Genomic DNA, 25,775 nt, shown 5'->3' on the forward strand with positions numbered 1-25,775 from the left:
CCATTTCACGGTGACGGCAGTGGCGACAGAGCTGGGTGAAAGTATGGTATTTTCCTGTTAACCATTTTAACTGTACGAGACGGTTATACCACATCTTCTCCGAGATGACCCCTTAGCAACGTGGTCAGGCGCAGAAGGCGTACCGTCATGGGGCGCCGTCATGCCCCGCAGCCATGATCATGCTTGCGGTAACACGGCGATGAGTTACTTTAAAGGGACCCTGCAACACTTACGATAAGCGCTTTCACCCTTTCCTTCGCGTCTGGAACTACTACGAAAGCTATAGTTATCGTCAGCATAGAGCGGCACTGAGTGATTCGCTCGTCCCACCAGACAGGGCTTCCATTTCTGCTTTGTTTTTGTGTCTTTTTTCAAGTTGCTACCAAAAAGCTTTGCCTGCTGCAACTGAAGGAAAGCCGGAGAACAGCCGGCCTTAATGACGTAATTCGAGCGGTCGAAGAAAGTCAAGACAGAAAAAGTTAGAAAAATGTTTTGAGCGAGTTTCCAAGTTATCTGATAGGCATAGAGCAGTAATTTTTGGCTGAGGTACTCTACGACCCCCTGATCTAAATATTGGGTGTGTTGGGTGACTACATTCTTCAAGCACTTAAGATTTCAAAAAAAGTTCTAAAAAGTGCTGCAGGGTCCCTTTAAAATTCTGACGACTAACTATTTACTCTGAAGAGGACTCCCTGCGAAGAATTGTGGCGTTATTAGGAGGTACAAATAGTGGTGGTTGAATGCACGTTAGGGTTTCGACAGCCCTTCACACGCCAGAGGACGAAATTTACCCCCTCATTTTTTCACACAACATAAAATGCGAGACAGGGAAACTGTGGACCGGAATACTTATTCAATTTACAACGGGGAGCACCGTTTTCACCTCGGCGTTGAATTTCATTTTGCTGACTCGTGTTCCTGTGTAACGTTTACGGCTTTCAGTCAGGGATTGTTGCATTTTGATGTCACTTCGGGATCTTTCAAGGGGGGGTCATTATTTATTGAATGCTGGGATGCAGGCCTGGCTTGGGCGAAAACGTTATTGACACGCATGTACGTACGCACGTCACGACGTCCTTCCACGTCATGACGTGGAGGGACCTGGAGATCACACCTTGCCGACCACACCTTGTACCCTTTTCGACAATGCATCGGCGGAGGCCAAAAGTAATCGGTTTTTAATGCCAAAGCATTGAATGCCACATTAAGCAAAAATGCGGCGTCCGGCAAAGGCAGGATTAAAAGATAATTTCAGGGGTGCACCACTTACAGGCCTCCTCCCTCGTTGTACTGGCGTCACTTCCGTAACGGATATGACGTAAGCGAAATCTTTATGAATCCCGGAATAAAACACTTTCGTGTTAAAAATGGCTGACTGAGCGAACAGAATAAAACCAATGAAAAGAAAACATTTCCGCCATCCAGCCCTTCGGAAGTGGATTTCCAGCGAAGCTGCTGTAAAACCACACATGCTGAAGGGGGAGTGTATGAAATGCTACTCGTCGTCTCATCGGGCTTGTTGGTTGCGCCGGTCTTCTCTGGAGGCCAATGCTGGATCCTGCCTAGCCTGAGGCATGCGCTCGCCCTCGAATGATGTCACCCCCCTTCTTATTTCGAGAGCAGCTGGAAACCTAATCTTTACCAGGAACACATCGGGGGTCCCATTGTTAACAGGTGCCTTATCATCCATCATGCGGTTAGATGCATGTTTTTGTGGTTTTTTCTTTACACTAATACTGATCTCTATGCTGTTTGTCTACCCAGCCTGGCGCATGCGTTCGGCGTCTTAGACGAGACTGCTGAGTGTTGCCTGAGTTTTTTGTTTACCACACAAAATTTTCTGACCAACGAGAGGCTAACAGCTTCGCTGTAAAATAAAGCGAGTCTTAGTTTCGAAAGCGGGTCCAGCGGTATAGGAATCAGCCGGTATATCTTAAAGCGTGTGTTAGGGACTTGTATTAAAGCCTAAAGGAGTAATTTGAGCATACTGAATACACAAATAGCAAAGCCCGTCTACGCTAATAGCGAAAACGGAGTTCTTACATGGGCGGCGAAGAAGGGAACGAAGAAGAAAAGAAAAACGACGCAATGGGAAAAGTACACGGTAATGGTAAAGAAAGGGCACAATCGCATTACCGGAGGCTTTCAGGAGAATGTTGAGCATGCTAATTTTACGAAAGCAGCTTAGAGCGTTTACGCTAAGAGCGCATGCGTAGTGCTACCTCGAGCCATTGGCCAAGAGTTGCAACGCAAGTGCGCCAAGACCAACGTCAAAGTGCAAAGCCAACGCTGGCGCTACGAACCCAAAGGAAATGGCGTGCGCCACATACGATGATACAGCGACCGGATAGACGGCGGTTTTATAACGTGAAGGACCAAGGTTTGATTCCGGCTTCAGGAAGCGCTTTTTCTTTCTTTCCAGTCGGCGGCACATGTTATTGTTCCCCGCCGTTGCCGTACCCCTCGGCCGTTTGGGGTGGCCCAGTAGTAGGTTCCCGGTTTCACGGCGTAAAGGTTCGGTGTCCGATTTCCGAGATCTCCTTAGCGACACTTTTAAAATTATGTTTTATTGCGAGATTCGCGAAGATTTCACTTACGTCATATCCGTCACGGAAGTGACGCCAGTACAACGAAGCAAGTGGCCTGTAAAGGGTGCACCCCTGCACACAGAGACTTCTTGCGGGGAAGCAACCTTCAACTAAGAAGTACGTTATAGTTGTGGTTTTCTTGTTTTCGGGTTTTATATTTTAACACGAAAGTATTTTACGCCGGGATACCCCAAGATTTCACTGACGTCATATCCGTCACGGAAATGACGCCAGTACACCATTGCCGAAGCAAGGCGCCAGCACGACGTCGCTCGCCAAGCACACCCACAAATCATGCTCAGCTGCAGATTTCGCTGCACATTTGACTTTCGTGTTTTACCGATTCCTTTGACCGAGTAATCAACCAGTTTTTTTTTTCTTTAAAAGCGCTTTCGTCGGCTCCATGCCTCCTCGCACTTTCCCTCACAGTTCTTGGCCTAGCATTTTTTTGTATCTCGACTTCGCCGATGATGATAGTTTTTGTTACCGATCCGCACGGACCGAAGAAAGCTTTAACAGCTCCGCTAACAATACTACAACCACGCAACGAAGAAGACTCTGACGAGCCATTTAAGGTGTCACACACGCGTAAACACCGACCGCACGTTACAGTTTTATTTGTTAACTATCTGTATGGAGTGAATGGGAGCATTTTTTAGCGCGTACGCATTGTCTTCGGGAATATCGAAAGTACGAAATGTCGTTGATCACCGCCCCTAACTCAAGCCCCTGCTACCCAGAAGGAGTCTCCTAACTGTGTGCTATTCTGAAAGCAATGGCCTTCGTTGCCAGCTTTCGTGGTTTTTGCCAGTTCCTCTCCAGGCGTACTACAGGGTGGTGCCAGCCGAGCAAAACCCTTCTTCGGGAACCTTCTTATCGGCGTTTCGGTATCGACCGCGTGTGTGCTAGCCGCGTCGGACATTAGCCGCTCGATCTTCGATTGGTAGCCCGCGGACGGTGCAATTTGTGGAAACATGCATCGCTTCGTGCCCATCTGCTTGTTTCGGACGTCGTCGACAATGCCTGATAAGATGTGTGTGCTTGATCTGAACAATACAATTGTCTCGTTCGACCGCGTTCTCTCATCCGAAGCCGACGTTTCGTTGCTCTTGAACTTTAAAACGCAAGAAATCCACAGGACGCTAACGTCGGTTCTTTGTTTCCGTTGGTGCTTCTGTGATGTATTTGTGTAGTTTTTAGAACGATGATTTCTTTCCTTAATTACGTTTATGCCCGTCGCAGCAACAAGATGTTTGATAAGTAAATAGGAAAGTACCAGAGTAAGTACATGAGGCAAACGATAGATATAGAACCTTTTGTCGATCTGTTCAAGTAACGCCACCGAATGCGGTCTGACCGTCATCCATAACAAACACTTCACAGAAAGATGACCTTGCAATTACCTTGCACCACTTGACGAGCTTTCAGCTGCGTTTCAGTTTTATTTTACAAGTTTTAACAAAATATACTATGCATAAATTGTACTCAAAGTTTGGCACTGTAATTATGGTCCTTTATTTACTACACCGACACAAAAACATTCTAGGAAGTCACTAACGTTAATAAACACTAGTAATTAAAGGTGTAAAGTAAAGTTATGCTCACCATATCTAAATGTAGGCGCAATGTCATCTAAATAGTTTAAGGGTTTTATTCAATGAAAAAGTTGTCTAGGCCAAATTAAAACGGCAGCAGATTGTACGAGTACATTCTGCTGAAGGGCAAATTTTATTATCCGTGCAATCAGTATCAAAGTATAACACGCCGCGGTGGCTCAGCGGCTCAGTGGCTAAGGCGTTGTGCTGCTGAGCACGAGGTCGCGGGTTCGATTCCCGGCCGCGGCGGCCGCTTTTCTGATGGAGGCGAAAAGAAAAAACGCCCGTGTGTACGAGATTTCGGCGCACGTTAAAGATCCCCAGGTGGTACAAATTAATCCGGAGCCCTCCACTATGGCACGCCTCATCGCCTGCGTTGCGTCGGTGCGTTAAAACCTACAATCAATCAATCAGTATCAAGGTGTATGAAGTGTTCTGGCAATAAAATTTAAACGCACTTAATACACCCTGCATATGACTGTTAACCCACGACTATCCGTAGCAATGTTTTCAAACATAAAAAAAAAATTCCAGCAGATTACACACTACGGGTTAAAATGTAACAAATTTATGGCAATGAATCGCGGCCCAAAAAGTGGCCCTGCCACGCGTTCTTCAAAAACAAGCGAACTTAAAGCGAACTGACAGAAACTACACATGCAACCGGCGCTTCGTAACTGTCGAAACTTGCACGAAACTCTAAAGCCGTCAAGGGTAATGCTCACTTCTCTCGATGATCTCGTGAGCGCGGCGGGCGTTCAGGTAGGCCTCGTCGAGACCGCTGTCATCACCGTGCGACCAGCTCTGGTCCGCGAACTGGCCCGACTTGAGGTAGATCTCCGGTTCACTGGCCTGCAGAGATAGCAGAGGCACCTCATGTTAGCCCCTGTTGAGATGGCCAGGACCATTGCGAGAACGACAGGCAGATGCTGCTCCGCTGTTGAGTGTGTTGCCTTGAATATATATATATATATATATATATATATATATATATATATATATATATATATATATATATATATATATATATATATATATATATTTCAAAAGCTGCTGCGGGCTGCACCCCGCAACACAATGCAATGCTGCCTGTCCAGTGCAGCACGAGTTAACCCTCCCAGAACATCAGCATGGGCCGATAGCATGCGACCTTCTGACACAAGCACTTAAAGGAGCCATGAAGACAAAATACAAGTTGGGTTTATTAGAAAGACCGCTTAGTCCCGATAACAATGATACCAATATCATCGCCATCTTCGAACAAATAACGGAGATATGAAAGAAAACTTGTGAAGCAGTCGCGACCCCCTAGGCAATTTCCCGCAACTTTTCTATGACGTCACGGAACCTTGTTTGTGCAATTGGCGGCCGCCTAACTGACCTGTCGCGACCACACAAGACTGGACGTCTGTAAAGGGGCCTCTAGTTCCATTTCACCGCATCACTTGAATGCTAACGTGCAGTTAACGCACTGAAAATTATGATTTATTGTTGGCCCGTGTGACGTCATTCTTGCTCATAACACGTCACTGTGGCGCAAAATTTGAAAGTTTTTAAATACTTCTTGCTTTTTTTTCGTTAAAAAGCATCTTTTGTGGCTCTAATGGAGCTGAGTGAGATACTGAATCCTAGTTCTTTCAAATTAAACGAAGTTGTATTTTCTCTTCATGGCTCCTTTAACTACCCCCGCTGCATCAAGGCATTCTGTGGGAAAAAGCAGGCCATCTCAAGTGATAACTAACTTAGATTCCAGGCAAACAAACTACGAGATTGTATATCTAATCGCAAAACTATTATATTTTTATTAGTTGACAAATTCGGTGATGTGGCTGACGATCCACAGCGGATGGTACCAAGGGAGCTCGTGGGGCACAGCGCGTGGGGAGAACGCGTGACGGCACATGAGCAGAACGAATACAACGCCACCACACAGAGCGCTGATTTTCGGGACGTTGTTTTGTGAAGGCGACCTCGTTGTTATAACACTAAATGCAATTTTAGCATAAAAACCTTCAGTTTCTTCAGTATATCTATATCATATATTTATCAGTAGAACCCCGCTTTTACCTTCCCCAGTGCTGCGAATTCCTGGCTGCTACGTTGTTTTTTCTAGTCCCGGCGCACCTCACATAGCGCCCCATTTATTAAAATCCTCACAAGGCACAGAGAACTTTCTCGGATCATTCGTCGCAAGCTGACACTCCGAACCCGCCAGGGCAACATGCGCGGACCGCCATTTTGACGTTTGACGAGTCTTGGCCAGGCTTGGCTACGAAAATGACAGCACGAAGCCGCATGCGGGTGCGATTCATCACCACTAGAGGGCCCTATGTTACTCTGTGCTACCACCATCATCACTGCGCTTACAACGGAAGTTTAACTTCGGAATGCTGTAGGTGCGTGTTTGCCACGAAAGCATACCGCAAGAATAGCACGCGCTCTCGTCGTCATCGTGCGCTTCAAGCTTTTAGAACGCTGTTGAACTTGCAAACGCGAACTTTCTCGTGCCTTAATGGCGTCGGGAAAACGGGAGGCACTTTGCTTTACCTCCATTAAAAGCCTGACGTACTAAAAACAGTAGACAAGCAGTCAGCGTGGAACGAGTCGACATCGATAGGAACCTTACATTGCCACGCGCTTTTTTGTTTCGGTGACTGCAAAAAGCGGAAATCCTACATTCTCGAGTTTTTTTAAGGTTCGAAAGCCAAAGTTGCAGAAATACATGGTTGCAAGTCAAAGCTAGACTGCTTTTGTTCATTTTGGAAGGTTTCCTCGCTGGTGTGTTTTATTGTTTGTTAGGTTTTGTTTTCCCGGTCCGGCGAAAAACGTATGAACGGGGTTACACTGTAGTCAGAAGCCCTCCCCCCGCCCTCCCCATACTGCCCTACCCCAAAAAAACGGGAAAAGGCTCTCAAGAGGAACACCTACACGCGCACGCGTGCCCACGTGTACACGCACAAACAGAGAGAGAGAGAGAGAGAGAGAGAGAGAGAGAGAGAGAGAGAGAGAGAGAGAGAGAGAGAGAGAGAGAGAGAGAGAGAGAGAGAGAGAGAGACCGAGAGACAGAGAGAGGGAGAGAGGGAGAGAAAAAAAGACCAGCAGCCAAGAACGCCAAAGAAGTATAGGAAAGTAGCTCAGCATTGTTCGTGTCGGAACATTTTTAACTTTCTATTAGATGTTTGAGATTAAAAAAGAAAGTGTAAAAACCATGCGCTCAGGAGTACCGGTACGATGCCATACCAAATGGGCACGCGGGGAAGCCGTACTCCCCTTTTCTTTCTTGGGTATTCGCGTAATTGTACGAGGACAGGTGGTGTCCTTAGTGAAGATGTACCGGCCAAGTGACGAGGGTATGCCGCACCTAAAGGAACTCGAGTCGATGACCCTACAGCACAGCCCACATGGACAACACCAGGAAAGACGGGAAGTACGTCCGCGCAGCCACTACGGCGCGCTGCACGTGTGATACCGGCTCCTATCCGACGGCCTGGCACCTACTGTGGGATTGTCCCGGCCTGAACGCAGAGGAACAAGCTCTAGGGTCTCGGCGTTGGCACATTGGAGGAATGGACAGACTAGCCCCCTCACCTGTATGCAGCAAGCACGACACTTTCTTTGTGGGAAACAGACCTAACTGGACGAATGTGACGGCCATCCCACTCTCTTTTCCTGTTTTCTTCTACTCCACCAATTGTACAGATTCCCGTAAATTCGTAATAAAGTTCCCTTAATTTAAATTGCATCCTACTGTTAGGCGTAGATGCCAACGCCTCTCCGTCAACTCGGTGTGAGCGGGCCTTCGCTTTAATCCCCGGGATGTTACTCGAGCGTCTACTTCGTGTCGGAAGTAGTCAGCTAGCGGGTAACCCTCTTATGCTACTTATAGCGCCAAGACTGCCATAACTGAGGCTCTCGCTGTGCATGTAGCAAATCAGAATATAGAATGAGGGGCTCATTGTGTGAACACAGAAAGGAAAGCTAACCGTTTTCATGTAACCCTTTTGACACAATGTAGGCCCGGTTCCAGAGATCTTATCAGAGTGTTTCGGTAGAACAACCAGTCTACGAGGAAATGCATTAGTTTTTTGACAGGACGCCATCAGCTCAACTGTGATTAGCCGCGTATCTACACGAGTCGCTGCAAATGTCGTCGAAGGACGATAATCGTCAGCTGCCCCCGCCACATAACACCCTCTTCACCCTCTCCCATTCCTCCTGATCTTCCCCTCCTCTATCGCTTCTCTTATAACGAGTGCGCCGGAGATTTGCTAGATCCAATTCAATTTTTCCGCATTTTCACAGCCCGCGCGCCACTCGTGATGCCTTTTCTTGTTCTTGTATCAGCTCGAGCCGGTATCTTTTTAGTTCCTGCTTTTATCTCGCTACTCTTCAAGGCCGTTTTTTTATGTGCCATCGTGAAAATCAATCCAAGCTGTGCTCTTACTAAAGAGGACAATGGTACCCTGGGTTATGTACTTATATTTTGACGAAAATATGTCTGGAGTTTCCTTTACCCTGGATATTGGTGACATGTACGAGCCATGAAAGTACTTAACTTTAGTAGTTCACATATACTCCGTCGTCAAGCATTTATTCACCTGTTTTTTTTGACCGGGCGGCTTAACGGACAGACAGACAGACAGACAGACAGACAGACAGACAGACAGACAGACAGACAGACAGACAGACAGACAGACAGACAGACGGACGGACGGACGGACGGACGGACGGACGGACGGACGGACGGACGGATGGATGGACGGACAGACAGACAGACAGACAGACAGACAGACAGACAGACAGACAGACAGACAGACAGACAGACAGACAGACAGACAGACAGACAGACCAATTTTTTGTGTCTAAGTAGCGCTAGAAAGGTATCGTCTTTGAAAACTGGCCGTTAACCATCACAACTGTCGCTTTCCTGTTTGGCACATGTACAACGTTGGTGGCCTTTAGGGTCTCACCAATCATTCTGTCACCTTCGGAGAAAAAAAATTGCAGGTCAGCCATCCTGGTTGCAGGTTATCCCAACGGGCCCACCCAGTGTGCTGGAGCACATGCATATGCGGGAACCAATCCCGCATTCCTGAATGGTAGCTATTTAAATGCGTCTAGCATGAAAAACGCTGGCGATCAGCAGTTATTTCAGCCACGGTTAAGAAGTTAAGAAGTTAAGCGTACTTAAACCTCACTGTTAGAGGACCCCTCGTTTTGCAGTTAGTTTTTCGTGGGAACAAATGATTGTTCTAAAACGCAACCTTGTTCGGTGAAATAGCGGGCAGTGAAATTCGGTGAAATAGCGGTGTATATGCCTAATGAACGGCCTAGTTCATTAGGCATATCGAACATTAAGTTTCATCGACGCCGGCTAAACTGACCGGCGAAGTCTTAACTTCGCACAAGGTGTCGCTCAAAGTGGCCACAAAAAAAATAAAAAGAACGAAAGCATGCACCAAGATTCTGCTTTTGCGTTTGCTCACACCATTCATTTTAAACCCGCAAGAACCTGTTTCTTATGCATGGTACATGTAGGTGTACTTATTTTCCTTCCATAAGCTCCACACTGCCTGCTACTTCCCACAAACTGCGTTCGCGTGTTTTCTTTTTGATTCTGTTTTTTCAGTCCCGTGGGAACCGGTAGGGGCGGGAAAGTGCGTTTTAGAGTAGTCCCTCGAGTGGTCCCGTAAGCAGTGCCAGCGGCGGCAGCCTCATACGACTAAAGCTTGGCGAAACTTATGCATGCGGGCGAAGGGAACTTTTCAATTCCTCGCCCGTAACGCGGCCTGCGACGGGCTCGGGGAAACTGCGCTATTCCTGTCGCGCCCGCTTTGGTGTTAAAAGAGCGCGAGTTCAAAATGCAGTTCGCGGAACTGTCGGGAAAAGGTTCTTGGCAGAGCAAAAAAGAAGTACAAACGCTTCGCCAGAGAGCGCCGGTAAATAAATAAACGCAAGCAGTCTTGAGGTGTGGGCGAGGCGTAACCTATTTTCTCGTTGGTGTAGAGGGTGATGCCTTGCGCCGACAGCGCCTAAGTTCCGCTGCATTTTGAGTGCCGCGAGACGCTTTGAGCCCTCGGCAGGCGCAAGAGGGATGAAATATTTCGGCAGAGTGCCGGCTTTTGTTGGGATAGGAGACCCAATAAAATGAGAGAAAGCTGCACTTTAACAGGCTCCGTGCCACTCGCGCACCCTGTCGCTGCAGCGTTTGCGCAGCGCTGCGAGGTTGTTCAGTTCGTGTTTTATGTAAAAATTCATGAAAGTTTGCACTCACGTGCAAGATTTGAATGGCGAAGCTATTGTAGGTGATCACTGACGGACACAGAGTTGAGTTTTAATATTGTTGTGGTGTTGTGGTTGGGGCCAGCGGCATGGCATTTCAATGACCTTACGTTCAGCAAGGTCAGAGTGAGCTCATTGTTTCGGTAGACGTTCTCGTACGCTACTCTGAAAAAGTGACTTTTCGTCTTTAGCGAATGCTTTGCACGCCAGAACCCGACGTTAAACACCTGTTGTGGACTTGCTCGGGTCTCAGAAATGCCCTAATTCAACACCATCGAGGCACAGGGTTCCATCCTGGGAGACCCCCAGATCTTAAGAGTTGGATATGGGGACCCCAGTACCGGTCTCCTCGTGGATTTTTGCGCGGAACTGGTGCAATGTTGTGCCTTTAAAACTTCATGTTATGTCATCGGGCAATCTCTCGCAATTAAAAAAAAAACTATCCTCCACCGGGCGGGTGCCCTAACAACTGCACCTGTTGCTTTTAATAAAGATTTGTTTCATTCATTATCCGTGGCCGGGCTATGTGGAGTCAAAGATCACCTACAGCAGCTTCGACATTTAGGTCGCAGCTCTTCTACCGCTAAGAGCGCAAGTGCACGTTCACACGAGGGCGGACGAACGCGAGCCGTACGCTATGACGTTCCCTTCTCGTTCCGAGCGAGTGTTTCCACGATACGGCGAACGCTGGAGTTTCTTTTGTGGCCAGTGTTGGCCAATCTCCCTGAGTGGGTATGCTTAGCTTGATGAACATGAGCTCGAGGAACGCGTTCACGAGCGCTCGGCATCTTCTTGGCATTTTAAACTGCGGACACCATACACAAATAAGTTCCTCAAAACCTTTGCTGTGAATAATCTTTTCCACAGTAGTTTCTTTTTAGGTTCAAATTGGTGCACTTCTAAGTACCGCCATAATTATTGTTAATCAACATGTTTTATCTCCACTGAAAGATAAAGGCCGCTTCTATTGACTTCCAGCAGCTCTTATCCTTGGCTTGAATCTATGCATTCTTTCCCACTGAATTCCCTAATCTCCTCCCTCCACCGACTTATCGGTCGATATCGACATCGATATCGGCTCAAATTCAACATTTACTAGATGCTGTTGGTACGCTCCAAAAAGTACATTTTGTTCTGGCTATCCTTCGGTAGACACTCGGGAGTCAAGGCGTAATGCATTCCAAACCATTATCGTGGGCCTGCTTTACATTTCGCTGCAGCCAACTGATATTTACGAGGTAAACACCTAGTGCCGGGGAAGGGTTTCTTCGTTAGCTCCTCATCATCCCCAACGTACACAAATTCGCAAATTACTGCATCCACGAAATGACTTTCCACGCAAAGGAAGGTGGCGGTCGATTGGAATAGCCGCAGTAATGGTTACACTGCAAAACAACGTTTTGTTACGTAATAGCGCCAAACGTACGAGAAAATGTTCACCTGGAATAAACAAAAAAGTTAATGCGCTGAACGAAGAGTGTACATAAAATCTTATTTTTACCAAAAGCTATGCAAACTAGTTTTAAAAAGGTATATCATACAAAAATTTCATCGCACGCGTCTTCTAGATTTGTCGTCGTAGTTCATCCCAAAGTCCCAAATGAGCGTCTACCTAGCTCCACGATTTATCTGGTGCTGTCGCCACCTTTGCCCAATCTTATTCATAGACGTCTCACTAACTTGTCGTATGTGCTAAGTTGTGCATGCGTTCACAAGCCGCAGACAGCCACACCGTTTTTAAAAAGGGCTTGGACAGAGCTCCCGAAAGGAATGGATTGTTTATAAAGTTTTAAAAAGTTTTCTCGTGAGCACGTAGGAATAGCTGGAATGTTTGACTACAACCACAATGCCCATGACTAAAATTAGGCGTAGCATGGCCACATATGCAGCTACAATATCAAGTGAAGTGCCATTCACTGGACCTAACCAGACATTTATTTCAAAAATATCAACCACCTTTGCTCTATTTTCTGAATTTATATTCCGGTGTCTTAAATTTGTTATTACGTTCCTCCAATACATCATCGAGCGGGGGGAGGGGGGTGGGGTGTTCTGATACAACACGAGATGTTAAGTTCTTCAATCCTGAGACATGGTGAATAGATTTTGATGCAGCCAGCTGCCTCAACTAGTATGTTACCCAAGGCGAATTTTTCATTCATTAAAGGCCCCTTTTGCCTTCGCTATAACGTGAATTCACCGCGGTTGATAAATGTCTCAGGCATTCCACTCCTAAGAAACAACGTGGGAGTTCCGATTATTGGCCGCAGTGACTGTTTCTCTGATTACAACAGAAATTTAACCACCCGCATGTCTAGCTGCTTCGGCGTACTTCATAGATCCAGTGATTTAACGTAATGCGTTGCTCTCTTTTTCGACATAGCCCTGTCGTAGCTTCTTTGCGAATACGGGCATATTTTTCTTTATCGTTAATATCAATTCATGCTAGACTACAGAGTAGTTAATTCTAGCGTTTCCTGGAGGAAACGTTAGGTTGTAAGGGGTGCTAGCAGCTGTCAAGCACCCTTTATTGCAGCAGTCACGAGCGAGAGAAAGATTATGGGTGCAGATTTAGGAGGGGTTTCGAGGCACATTAACTAGGGAAGTGTGATGGTGTTAGGCAGAAAGGCGCATTTGCTGCAGTTAATGGCGCGAACATCTGTTGCAGACTGCCTGAGACTCTGACGGTATTGCGGAGACCACGCATATGTGTTCGGGGCAAACGGGAACAGCCACTACGCCAGCCACAAGATTGATGGGGCGAAGCAAACAAATCGATTTCTCCTAGCGCTGTACATTTTTTTCTGTCCTGATTCCTTCATTTTCTGTTTAATTTATTTTAGCCTCGTCTGTATTTTGTATTTATGCGTTTGTAAAGCTTCGAATCACACGCTTTAGTGGCAGAGAAGCTAAAGTCTTCCCTTGGTTACCGGAAGAAGCCGCCGGTTTGATTTCCAGTGAAGGTGAGTACATTCGCGATCCAGGTGAAAAGGAAAAGCACCTACTACCACAACGTTTTGGCGTGCAACACTGGATAAATCAAGGCTGAAAGAAATTCATGGCCTAGGCTTACTTCAAAGCTTAGATGTTGTTGCCACTCCCTAACTACAAATTGGGAGGTTTTACATAGCTTACAATTGTTTTTGTACTGCGTCAATGAAACTTGAAACACAAGATCGATTTTTTTACAGAAAATAAGGAATCTGTCTGAAGCATACTTTTTTTTTTCGTCTTCTTTTTTTTCGGGGGGAAGGGGAAGGGGGGAGACGAACCAGTGTAGTATTTCATCCGTTAACAGTATCTTAAAATATTTTACGCGATATTGACTACCAAAAGTCGTCGAGGCTAACCTACTAGGAATTCCAGCGGGCACGCTGTGGTGACGTTTATATATTTTAGTACGGCGCACTAAGGTCGAAAAAGGTTGGGTTCAAGTGAATAGCGTATACAAGCCTACGTGAAGGCTGAATTTTAAAAGGAACGGCTAAATCTTCACGCAGGTGAAACACAGAAGCAATATTTCGTCGCGTAGTAGAGAACTTCTACTGGCATATTGCTCTGCTGCCCTCCATCAAATAATGCTCCAAAGCTCAAAAGCGATGTGCTGCTGTTTAACCCGAAATTCAGATTGCGTACTTCTACGACCCCTCGGTTCGTAAAAGACTTACTAGCACAAAACCCCTATTGCAGTTCTGGTATCTTGATTATTTATTCATTTTCAGGGAAAAAATTAAGAGAAAGTTCGCTTACCTATGTGTAGCCTGAAGATATCTTCCCGTAATCCCAAAACAAATACCTACAAGTAAAGTAGCTAAGCTCCAGAAAACGGGTGTAAAACATGTCATCCTGCCCGCACTCATTTTACTGACTGTGTTCTGTGTATCCGAACTAAGTGCTAGAAACAACGCTCACTCGCGTTCTAAAGAAGGCTGTGCAATAAAGTCGTGTGCTTCAAACAAATGCGGCTTACGCGCAAGGTCAGGCGTCGAAATGCAAGTCTCGAGTCCGTGCGCCGCCTTGGGCCCCACGGCCGGCGTCTGCGCCGCGACTGGGTCGAATGGCGCGCCCGTCGTCAAAACGCGTGCGCGTGAGCGTCGTGTAAACGTCCCGGTGGCCGCGGCAACAGACGGACGCACGGCCACCCGCGCCCAGAAGTCATCAATGGGAACACGCGCAGCACGCGGCCGCCGCGAATGGAAGGCGCTCGAAGCGCTGTGCGTCGCGTATATATAGACCGGGACGCAAATTGACGGCCTGTACTTCGTCGAGTAGAGGAGGGGAGCGCGCATGTCGAACCTGCTCAGAGGAGAGGGAGGGGAAAATGACTTGTGCCGACAGGTAGAGGAGGGCGCTGCGGAACCGTACTGCGCCACGGCCACTACTGCAACACTGCCGATAAACACTTCTACTCTTTCCTTCGCGCCAGAGGCACTTAGAAGGTTATAGTTACTGCCACTACATGGCGCTGCTGCATGATTTTCTTGTCACAGCAGATCCCTATTCTTGTCCCCACTTTGGTTTTGTTGCTATTTTCTTTAAACTGGCTTCTAAACGCGTTTATTGCTGCACTGACGTCGCTCGACCTCGTAAACAATGACCAGACCGCGAAAGATATCAGTCTTTCCAGCAAGTTTTCTTAGCTAGCTAATGGTCATATAGAAGTACTATTTTGCTTCATAGCTTCGTGGCTGTCCATTGAAGGGGCTCGCATTGTTGTTTGCTGCGAACAAAAGTAATGTAAGATGAAAAAAAATTCAAGAAAGTGTTTCAAAGGCCTTTAAGCTTAGGTGTTTGCTGTGACTATATGCGGCGGAACCCCGCATTAGAAGACGAGGTCGCTTGGTGCTGAATTCATTTAGGGCGTATAGTAGTCTCTAACTTCAACGGGATCATCGGCACACGAATGCATTACTACCCCCCCCCCCCCCCGCGGGCTGAGAAAGAGATAAGTAGTGCAAAGAAACCTTGGTGCGGAGAAGGGTCAATTTAATTCCGGCAGTAGCCACGGAATTGTGCCATTTAACCCCACCAATCTAGACATTGGGTGGATGTTTAATGGAATTGCTATTTCTGCCCTAATCCTGCAAGTTAGTCGCTTCCATGACATTCCATTGATTGATTTGATTTGATTGATTGTAGGGTTTAACGCTCCGACGCAACGCAGGCGATGAGGCGCGCTGTAGTGGAGGGCTGCGGATTAGTTTTGACCACCTGGGGATCTGTAACGTGCGCTGAAATCTCGAACACACGGGCGTATTTGCATTGACATTCCATTTCAGGTACTCAGCTTTTCCACCCCGTTACGTTCGGCGCAGACATAATACAAATGTGAAACAGTTACGGAAATGTGTCATTTAGGCTTTTCACGCAGCGACAAATTATCTCTGCAGCGTAATCATGGCCCATTCATATCTATCTGATGAATCCACATTTGCTCGTTCCTTTCGGTTGCTTTCAAAGCATCATAAACTCGATTCTCTGTCCACCTGTAAAGCGTGCTTTGCCTGCCAGGCACTTCTGTACTGCAACTGAACAATCTTTCAGGCGGACAACGGGGGAAATCCAGAGATTGCAACTTCGTCTATTAAAATGAACCGTATTTACAAGTCGAACCAATGGTCGACCTTGGTGGGTTGCAATCATTTAAAAAGTCAAAGTATTTTTATAGGCTGTGTCACGTGATTTAAAAGTTAAAATAAAGGTATTAGCACGAGGCAATAGAGTTTCCTACGTGAAACTTGTGCAATAGAACTCTGGGACGGTCTCTTTTTGATGCGTAAGCATTCTTTGCCAAATACCGAGCAGTAATGACCGTGTGACGCCTGAAATCTGCGCAAAAACGCAGAATTTGCGCTGTTAACGCATATAATAGTTTCAATTCTGTAAAAAGGGATAGTACTTGGGTGATGAAACAAAGCTAAAAATGCACAGAACCGGTGTAGGAATGCTTATGCATGAGTAGACACTTCCCGGAATATCTGCGCATTTTATTGTGCCCGTGGTAATCTTAGGCTAAGAAGCTGAAGGGGACCAGAATTTTTCGAATACCTCAGTTCGGCGGTACAAGCAAGACGCCATCGTCCTGGATGCTGTTTTCTGTAAAGTAGACACTCTTGTAGGAAGTGCGGATGGAAACAGGGGAAGCAGATACTTCTCGAAGAGTCAGGCTGCCCGCACTTTGTAGCCGCGTAGCAACTGCTTTCAACTTCTTTGACGTAAAAATTACAGTCGCTTAACGCACGGGGATAAGTGGTGCGAAAAGTGCAAGTACTGAACACTGCACCACCCTTCATCACGCATAAAGCTCCATTTCTAGCTACAAATAAGATAAAGCAACACGCCCGACCAATCAATATTTTTACTTCGGATGGCCGTGAGAATAAGCAGCCATAATGCATGGCGCTCCGCTGTACGTGGCGCTTATAGAATATTGATGAAACGGTGCAGAATATGGTTCGCAACGAACAATATGTTGAAAACGTGAAATGAGTGAGTGAGTGAGAGAGTTAGAGAGTTAGAGAGTGAGTGAGAGAGTGAGAGAGTGAGTGAGAGAGTGAGTGAGTGAGTGAGTGAGAGAGTGAGTGAGTGAGTGAGTGAGTGAGTGAGTGAGTGAGTGAGTGAGTGAGTGAGTGAGTGAGTGAGTGAGTGAGTGAGTGAGTGAGTGAGTGAGTGAGTGAGTGAGTGAGTGAGTGAGTGAGTGAGTGAGTGAGTGAGTGAGTGAGTGAGTGAGTGAGTGAGTGAGTGAGTGAGTGAGTGAGTGAGTGAGTGAGTGAGTGAGTGAGTGAGTGAGTGAGTGAGTGAGTGAGTGAGTGAGTGAGTGAGTGAGTGAGTGAGTGAGTGAGTGAGTGAGTGAGTGAGTGAGTGAGTGAGTGAGTGAGTGAGTGAGTGAGTGAGTGAGTGAGTGAGTGAGTGAGTGAGTGAGTGAGTGAAAAGGGTAGGAGGAGGTGGCTTAAAGAGAGAGTGTTGTGAGACCTTTACGTTATCGTTTTATTTCCTGTAATCTTTGTACAGACCCTCCAGAATCGGCATTATAACCAATAAGTCGTCGAGTGAAACGCGGCAACGGCTTTGCTGTCTCCCTCGTTATCCACACTCCCAACCCCACGTTCTACTCTCACTCTTAACTATGAACGCGAGAACTTATGAAACGTTAGCTTGTAGGGCGCTATGTCGGGCGAGAGGAAGGAGCCTCAGGCAGGACATAGCGCCCTACAATTGGTTACCCTACCGAGCACGCCACCGAGGTTAATGTAGAGCCATATCCCTCGACAACCAGGACTCAACCCGTTTACGAGAAGCCGGCGAAGCAGTCTCAGCCTTGACCGTTCGGCTTCCGCAATTCTGGGAGCGCCACCCGACGACCTGGTTTCTGCAAGCAGAGGCGCAATTCCAGCTGGCTCGGATCACCTCTCAAGAAACCAAATTTCTCCACATCGTCGGAGCCCTTCCGCCGACAGCCGCAGAGGAGATCTCCGACATCCTCGCTTCGTTCAACCACGCCTGCCTGAGGCCCCTTCCTCTCGCCCGACATAGCGACATAGCGCCCGACATTGTAGGGCGCTATGATCGCAAATAGTCCGGCTTGGCACCACGCAAGCGGGCAGGGAGATACTCCACAGGGCGGGTCTGACGTCACCGGTGGACCCCCTGCCTGAAGAGGGAGACCAAAGGATACACGCGGGCAAGAAGCATCTACTTGCGCAGCAACTAGTCGTGCCTCCACTTCCCCGCAACGTGCAGCCGGGGCTGGACGAGGGACGTCGTAGAGCACGAGCAAATGCGTTAGCGCACATGTATGAAAACGATGGCTCGGCATATTACGTCGACGCAGCCGAACATCAGCACAAGACCGGGGTCTTTGCACTCTCGGTAATACGAGCACGCGATGGTCAGTGTGTAACGGCCGGCAGTGTCCGGACCCGTACGGCCGTGCAAGCTGAAGAAGCTGCCATAGCGCTTGCGTTGACCTGTCAACCCGGTCAAACCATCACGATACTGAGCGACTCCCTCTCTGCTGTCCACAGATACAGCAGAGATGCGATAAGCAGCGTTGCGTGGAAACTGGCACCCACAAACAGAATGGCCCGAGCATACCTCAGATGGTTCCCGGCGCACATGAGAAACTTATCGAAGGGGACCCCCAACCGCAATGAGGAGGCGGACAAAGTTGCACGAGAGATCGCACACCGTGTAGCGACTGCCGAACCTCTCACGTCGCGGGCGGAGGGAAATGAGACTGACTGCGACAGCTCCAATGAAATGCACCCAATCCTGAACTATGGAGACGTACTCGCCTGGCATCGGGAGCAACGGAGGAAGACAGTGCAGCCACACCCACTCCTCACCCGTACCGAGGTAGTGCTTTATCGTCAACTACAGACAAACACAGTGATTACGCCGGCGTTGGCGCGTTATGTGTGTCCAGGATACTACGCAAGTGACACGTGCTGTGTGTGTGAACTGGTGCTAGCAGACTTACCACACGTAATGTGGGGATGTGTAGAACACGAAACTCAGGGGTACCCGCGGGTGCTCCCCCCGAATGTGCAGTGCGCGCTCAATTCTACGGACCTCAGTGCGCAACGGACGGTGATCCAGCAGCTGGAGCTAGCCCTGGCTAGACAGAAACGAGGCGGATCGGGCAGTCACCAAGGTGGTGGCTGTAATGCCCCTCACGCCCGGTCTCCCCAGGCACATTAGTCATCCAGCCCGGTCCTTTCGGGGACTCCACGGACGGGGCGGAGTCCTGCGTGACGCACCCCCCGGTGCCGGATTTCACCGAATAAATGTCTTTATCTCTCTCTCTCGGGCGAGTGGAAGGAGCAGGCAGGACGACCGTTCGTTGCAAGGCAAAACCAGATTCTATTTTGTGAGCACCGGCGAGACCCCCGTGTCCTCGTGCGCCCGCGCGGCCACGCAGCCTGTGACCATGTCTATCGGGCTGCTGCGCGATGAGCGGCACTCGATCCAGCGATGTCGCTGGAGCTGGTGCTACAACCTTTTTTTCGTGCAAAGTGGCTTAAGGTTTTTCCACCCTGCTCCAATTCCGTTCATATGTACTACTTGTAAACTTCCAGCCCCCACTGAACTCATTCTTTGATCACACACTAGATTGAGGAAAATCCTTAAAAGATCTCGCCGTTTTCCAATCTCCGGCCTTTTATATCCAACCCCTATTTTTCTTCAGTCCTGGCAAACCCATACGCACCTGCTCTACCAATTGGGGACTCCTACGCAGTATCAAGAAAATGCGGGGTTTTCATTGTTTGAATAAAGGTTCATTATTTTAATAAAATTTAAATCAGGAACTGTGCTGAAAGTACACGGGAAGAATCAAGAGAGAGCGCAGTCTTGATTGTGAATTAATAAAGCAGCTTACGTGGGAAGCAATGCACCCTAATGTATAATACGTGCAACACGTGGCCTTCTTTTTTGTGAATACAATTTCACAAGACAGTTGCTACCTAAACACAGTTACTTGAATTAGAGGTAAGCAGCTTACTCTACTGCTTTATTATTTAGCGTCTCCGCTAGGGGCGTGAATGAACCCGTTACAAAAGTACTGCATAAAACTCCTTTTCTTAAAAAACACGAGAACACAAGGCGCAGAAACAAGTATTCTTCGAATCGAGCAACGAGATAATAAGCGTGAATAATTGAATAGAAACGATCGACGGATCGTGGAATCCTGTAGGCATTGAACTTGAGTTTTGCACTGTCGCTTACAAAAAAAAACGCAATAGAAAGCTGTGCGAACCCCAAAACACACAAGAAGAGACTCCTCTCCTTATTCTTTAATGAAAGAACTCCTCTCCTGCCCAGGAATTTGTAAAGACATCGCGTAATTCTCAAGTGAGAGCTTGAAATAATCGTCCACCGTTTTTTTTTTTTTCGCAACACCATACACCGTTTTCTTTTTCACCTTTCTGCCCTTCTGCCGCTATTCTTCTTACGTCACTCTTCGGAACTTTCTTCCGTTCTATTTTGCTACTTTGTTTTTGTAAACAGCACAGAGCGAATGCCAATGCCTCTAAGCGCGGCATTATTTGCCGCCGACAAAACATATTTTATTCCCTTTCTTCCCCGAATCCCGGTTTCCTTTTCTTGCTGCCACCTACACTGTGGGAACTCCGGCTCTTCTGATTATTGACCAGCACACAAAATTTCTAACAAAGAGCTTTGGTATTTCTATCCCCATTCTGTCGTCATTCCTGCAATTTAACGCCGTTTTCGTGCTATTAAAGTTCCCCGAGCGCTTTTCCATCGCCTCGCCAACCTTTCTCCGCGGTCACGCATTCGAAGCTTTAAGCTTGTTTGCACGGCATCAAGAGCACGTCATATGGTGAAAAACGCTGACAGGTTCCTTCGGAGCTTGTTCGCTGGTTCCAGGCGTCTGAGGCACGCCTGCGTATTGTTCGAGGCACTTGCCGGAGCATTTTTATTCCACGCGGCGTTCTCTTCTTCCAAACTTTGCGCACGGGAAGTTTGCCGAACTTCTTTCTAATGCTGTTCGTTCCTGGGATTTCCTGTGCGCAGTTGAAAGGAGAAAAGTTGTTGAGTAAGTCGTGAATGTTTAAGGAGCTTCCTAAAATTGAATGACGGCCTTAACACCATAGCCGTCGGAAAATTTTAGCCCGTTAATGATTACTTGGAGTGACGCGGTACTCAAGCTTGTGAATGGGCTTGGCTCAAATTTTCTTTTTACTTTATTTCGTGGTGTTTTTTCTAAACTTAAGCTCTTCGAAGTGTCTTTTATTTTCAGTTATGTCTCTGTCAATTTAGACAAACCCGTAACATCATCTTCGCGCCCTTAACGCGCTCAGAAATGAAAAAGGGTATTTTTCTAAGTCTCGGTAAAACTGGCGATAATGCTGCTGGTTTAAGCCGATAATGGCGTGAGCTAATGTGAGTTAAACTTGTATTAAGGAACACAGTGTAATAGGACTGTTTAATAATTCAAATTGTTCGCAACAGTTCGCATCGACGGCAATAGAAAACATTTAAAACCATGAAACGCGCTGCAGTTACATCCGACCGCCAACGCATTTGACCCCGACCTTTAGGCAAACATAAAAAAAGCTAAACAGTGTCCTTTACAATCCACACTTATCCACACACGTTGCTTATCCACACACGTTGACTATATGAGACGCTCTTATACCGAGTAGTTTAAGCATTACTTTTGCACGGAAGCAGCGCCTAGATGGTGCGCCCGAGCACAGGTGCGCACCAGGTACAAGCACAGGTACAGGTGCTCGTACCTGTACAGAGTACAGGTACGAGTACGAGAAATGGTGCGCGCCGAAAAAGGGGAGCAACACAAATTAGAAATATCTTGAAACACTTGTGGGTAAAGGATCCCGCAGTGGGTAAAACATCACGGGATCACTGAATTAGAAGAATCATACCGAAAAGGAGGAGTTCCCATCCCTCCTTGCCACCCAATCTCTGGCCTCAGTCATGCTTCTGACGCTTCTGATTGCATAGACTGGGAGGTGAGTGGTAATTCAGACCTTGATGATGAATTAAGTTTTAAGATCGCACTATTGATGCTCGTTTTGATGAGCGTCTCGTTGCATGTTATTTGTAATAATTACAGGAGGACTCCCGACCTGGCGCTGTTTAGTCGAGATTCACACGATGGAGAAATCCCGTCTTTCTCGCTTGGGGAGCCCGCTCACGTGACCCATTTTAGGCTCAGCCCCTCGGCGGGGATCGCCCACGAACGTTCCGGGTAAGAAAATGCCACCACATCTTTTCGGTCGACCGCAGCGGACCTCGTCAGGGAATGTAACCTGTTTTTGGCACTGCGGTCACGCGGTTTTAGGTTGTAGCGGGTGCGAGGGCGGCTTTTCCAACGCGGCGTGGTCGACACGTAAGGCAGTGACAGGTGCGAGCGCCGTTTGAAATGTTGTTGTTTGCGCTGCTGTTGTCCCGAGAAGGGGGAGAAGCGCGCCTTGGCGTTAGCGGTGCCGTGAGCGGTCGAGAGCTGCCTCGCTTCCTCCGCGCTGTCGTCTGGTAGTCGCTCCGCACGTGTGAATGCACCGCAAAGCCGGACCATCCGGTAACGTTACGTTGACGTCACATATCCGTCCGCCTCCACGCGCCTCCTCGTCTGTCATGCGAACCTCGTTTTATTTTCTGGAGAAAGAATTAACAGCTACGTCCTCTGCTGAACAAATCAGTATGAACGCATAGTATGATTACAGGTAATGGGTGTGTATTACTAGAAATGCAAATGTGCGTGCACACACACATATATACATACACACGCACGCACGCAGCACACACTGCCCACACACTTACGTAGGCAAACCCGCACACATACGCGAGCGCACACATTAACAAACACACAGACAAACAATAAAACACACGTGAACATGTTCGTGTGCCCGCGCATCCATTCGGGCGTTCCCACGTGTGCGTGCGAGCGTGAGTGGCTGCGCGCACCACATTGAAATCCCCTTATGACCCGCCGTGGTGGCTCAGATGCTAAGGCGTTGTGCTGCTGAGCCCAAGGAGGCGGGTTTGATTTCCGGCCGCGGCGGCAGCTTTTCTGATGGAGGCGAACAGCGAAAATGCCCGTGTGTTCAAGATTTCGGCGCACGTTAAAGATTCCCGGAAGGTCGAATTTAATCTGAAGCCTCATCGCGCCTCATCGCCTCTGTTGCGTCGGCGCGTTAAACCTCATAATCAATCAATTCCCCTTACACACTTTCAAGCGTAGAGCATCGGTCATTTTTGTCATGCCTCACTTCTGCACCTTCTGCACTACTGAAAAGGCGCATACTTCCGCATCCCAACTTAACCACCGAACAGTCACGGCATTGAAACTGTACAGCCTAAAGGAAGTGTGGCGAAGGATCCGAAGGATGCACCTTCTTAAACTTAAACTGTTGAGAAGAAAAAAAAAACATTTTTGCCTGGCTCTTCATTCTGACGACAAAAACGGCATTACAATGATAGTCTGGATGTTTTGCTGAGTGACCGGCACACAATAATTTACGATCAAGAAAGTCCGCAAAAAAGAAAAAAAATAAGTTAGTCGGTGACGGCTTTCGCACAGCCTAGTAGTGTGTACAAACTAACCATTATTTTATTGCCATGACAGCACTGGTTCTCGAGCATAAACGGAAACAAAACACAGTATATTGCCTGCTATGAAACTTCGGCACTCAGCGTTCATTGTGTCCCAACCACAGTCGCGCTCCCTTGGAGCTCAAGATATGAATTAAACCTGAGTGATCTCTCCAGCAACTTCAATTGCGAGTATATTCACCCTAGCGCGAAATTATGCGTATCCTTGGCGCATGCTTGTACACATGATAGAAATATCTCAACAAGACGGCCATTCGTAGATGACTGAAGCCGCTATACGTACTTCCGCGAAAGAGATGGAGCAGCTCAAAAGCACGCCCGCTTCCAAGAACACTTCCGGGAGGCAATCTTTTGCGAAACAAGAAAAGAAGGTACGTTCTAGGAGTACCGTCGTTCTAGTGAATCGCTGGGTTGGAGCAAAACTAAATGGCAGCGAAGAGCCGGCTGATCGATCCACCTTCCTTATTTTCCCGGTCTTTCGAAGATACGGCCCTTTGCAGGAAATATGGTCAGCCCCGAAAGATGCGAGCGACTATTTCCTAGTATAGGCGCTCCGCACCTGCCCGTAAAGGTGAAATATGATGCACTTTCTTTTTAACGCACACCCTTCCCGTGCTATCTCCTCCCGTTTTCATGAAAAGGTGAACATGAATAGTTCTGTCCGATCGGATTTAGGGGAAATCCCCAAGATGGAGTAAGTTTCTATAAAGGAAAGTTTGACATCCACCTAAATGCAGCCGAACGGACGGCCACAAAGGAGAGCTATACAGCTTTCTCAGAAACTTCGCAGTTGGAGAAAAGTTCGTCCTAGGACAAATTTTTTTTAATGCGAAGTTTCTGAGAAAGCCGTATAGCTCTCCTTTGTAGCCGTTTGGCTGCATTCAGGTGTATGTCAAACTTTCCTTCTTGAATAGTTCTGCGTTCACGTAGGGTCAGACTATACTGGGTGCTGAGCCCAAGTACGCAGGTTCAATTTCCGGTCACGGCGGCCTCTTTTCTGATGGAGGCGAAAAGCGAAAACGCCCATAAGTTCGAGATTTCGGCGCACTTTAAAGATTCCCAGGTGATCAAAATTAATCCGGGAGAGCCCTCCACTACGGCGCGCCTCATCGCCTGTGTGGCGTCGGCGCGTTACACCCCACAATCGATCAATCAATCAGATTATACTGGACAGGATGATTTACCGTGTATGAGTGAGATACCAATGTGATCCTCTATGACAGGGGGAACGTTATTGTCGACAGACCGTTTATGAAACCTTCGCTACATCATAGGCATTGGACAACATAGAATGATTTACGTTTGAACGCATACTTGCATCTCTAGCATCGTGAAGTAGTAAATGCAGCTAGAGGGATTAAAATCAGGTGAATGAAGAGAATGGTGCTTGAAATAGGTACAAGAAATCTCAAAATAAGATACTTTGAGTGCAGCGTCATGTATAAAACTGCTGAATAACGTAAACAATCAAGCGATTTCCAACTATCTAATCTATCAGCCAAGAGGTGAGGCACTGTCTAGGAATGCACAACTTGGAGAACAGAGCTCGGAAGGTGTTTCTCGTACTGAAGAATAGTGTCTCGTCCACTGACGTGCCACATGTGATAAATATTCATGAGAACCGGTGACTTGTGTTCACCCCTGAAAGACAGCATCTTTGTTTACGTCGCATAATCCGTACTAACTGCTGATAGCGTGGTGGAATGCCGCTTCCGACATAACTTTACCATTTATGTAACTACTTGACCGATGCGCGACCAGTACCCGTGAATTTTGTACCTATTCTTTCAAGCTTCTTTGCCACCCCCCCCCCCCCAGATAACGTGCCCACTGATTATCCACGATGGACGACGTGACATTCCCGACACTCCCGAGATTCAGCAAAGGGAGCAAAGCAACACAACCTGCGTCTAGAACTCTACGCGCTGTACGAACCAAAGGAGGCCCAGTTCAGACTCGATTGATTTGATTGTAGGGTTTATCGCGCCGACGCAACGCAGGCGATGAGGCGCGCCGTAGTGGAGGGCTCCCCCGGATTAATTTTGACCAGCTGCGGATCTTTAACGTGCGCCGAAACCTCGTACACACGGGCGTTTTTGCTTTTCGCCTCCACCAGGAAAGCGGCCACCGCGGCCGGGAATCGAACCCGTGACCTCATGCTCAGCAGCGCAACGCATTCGCCCCTGAGCCACCGCGGCGGGTACAGACTCAA

The 25,775-nt window shown here is 47.7% G+C and overlaps 1 protein-coding gene across 3 annotated transcripts in view; it reads right to left on the bottom strand.

Annotated features, from left to right (window-relative positions):
• The window catches only part of LOC144163311 (uncharacterized), a 128,431-nt gene that overhangs the window by 40,411 nt on the left and 62,245 nt on the right, over positions 1 to 25,775 (bottom strand). For 2 of the 3 annotated variants that reach the window (XM_077694238.1, XM_077694239.1), the window contains one exon: positions 4,909 to 5,035. In XM_077694238.1, the coding sequence (XP_077550364.1) occupies positions 4,909 to 5,035 (127 nt within the window). Of the gene's footprint in view, positions 1 to 4,908; positions 5,036 to 14,435; positions 14,452 to 25,775 lie in introns of those variants that run through there. The other variant, XM_077694240.1, reaches the window with a different exon arrangement.

This window comes from Haemaphysalis longicornis, unplaced genomic scaffold (assembly GCF_048455015.1).
Source record: "Haemaphysalis longicornis isolate Haplotype H1 unplaced genomic scaffold, Haemaphysalis longicornis Haplotype H1 scaffold_12, whole genome shotgun sequence".
NCBI classification, from domain to species: Eukaryota; Metazoa; Arthropoda; class Arachnida; order Ixodida; family Ixodidae; genus Haemaphysalis; species Haemaphysalis longicornis.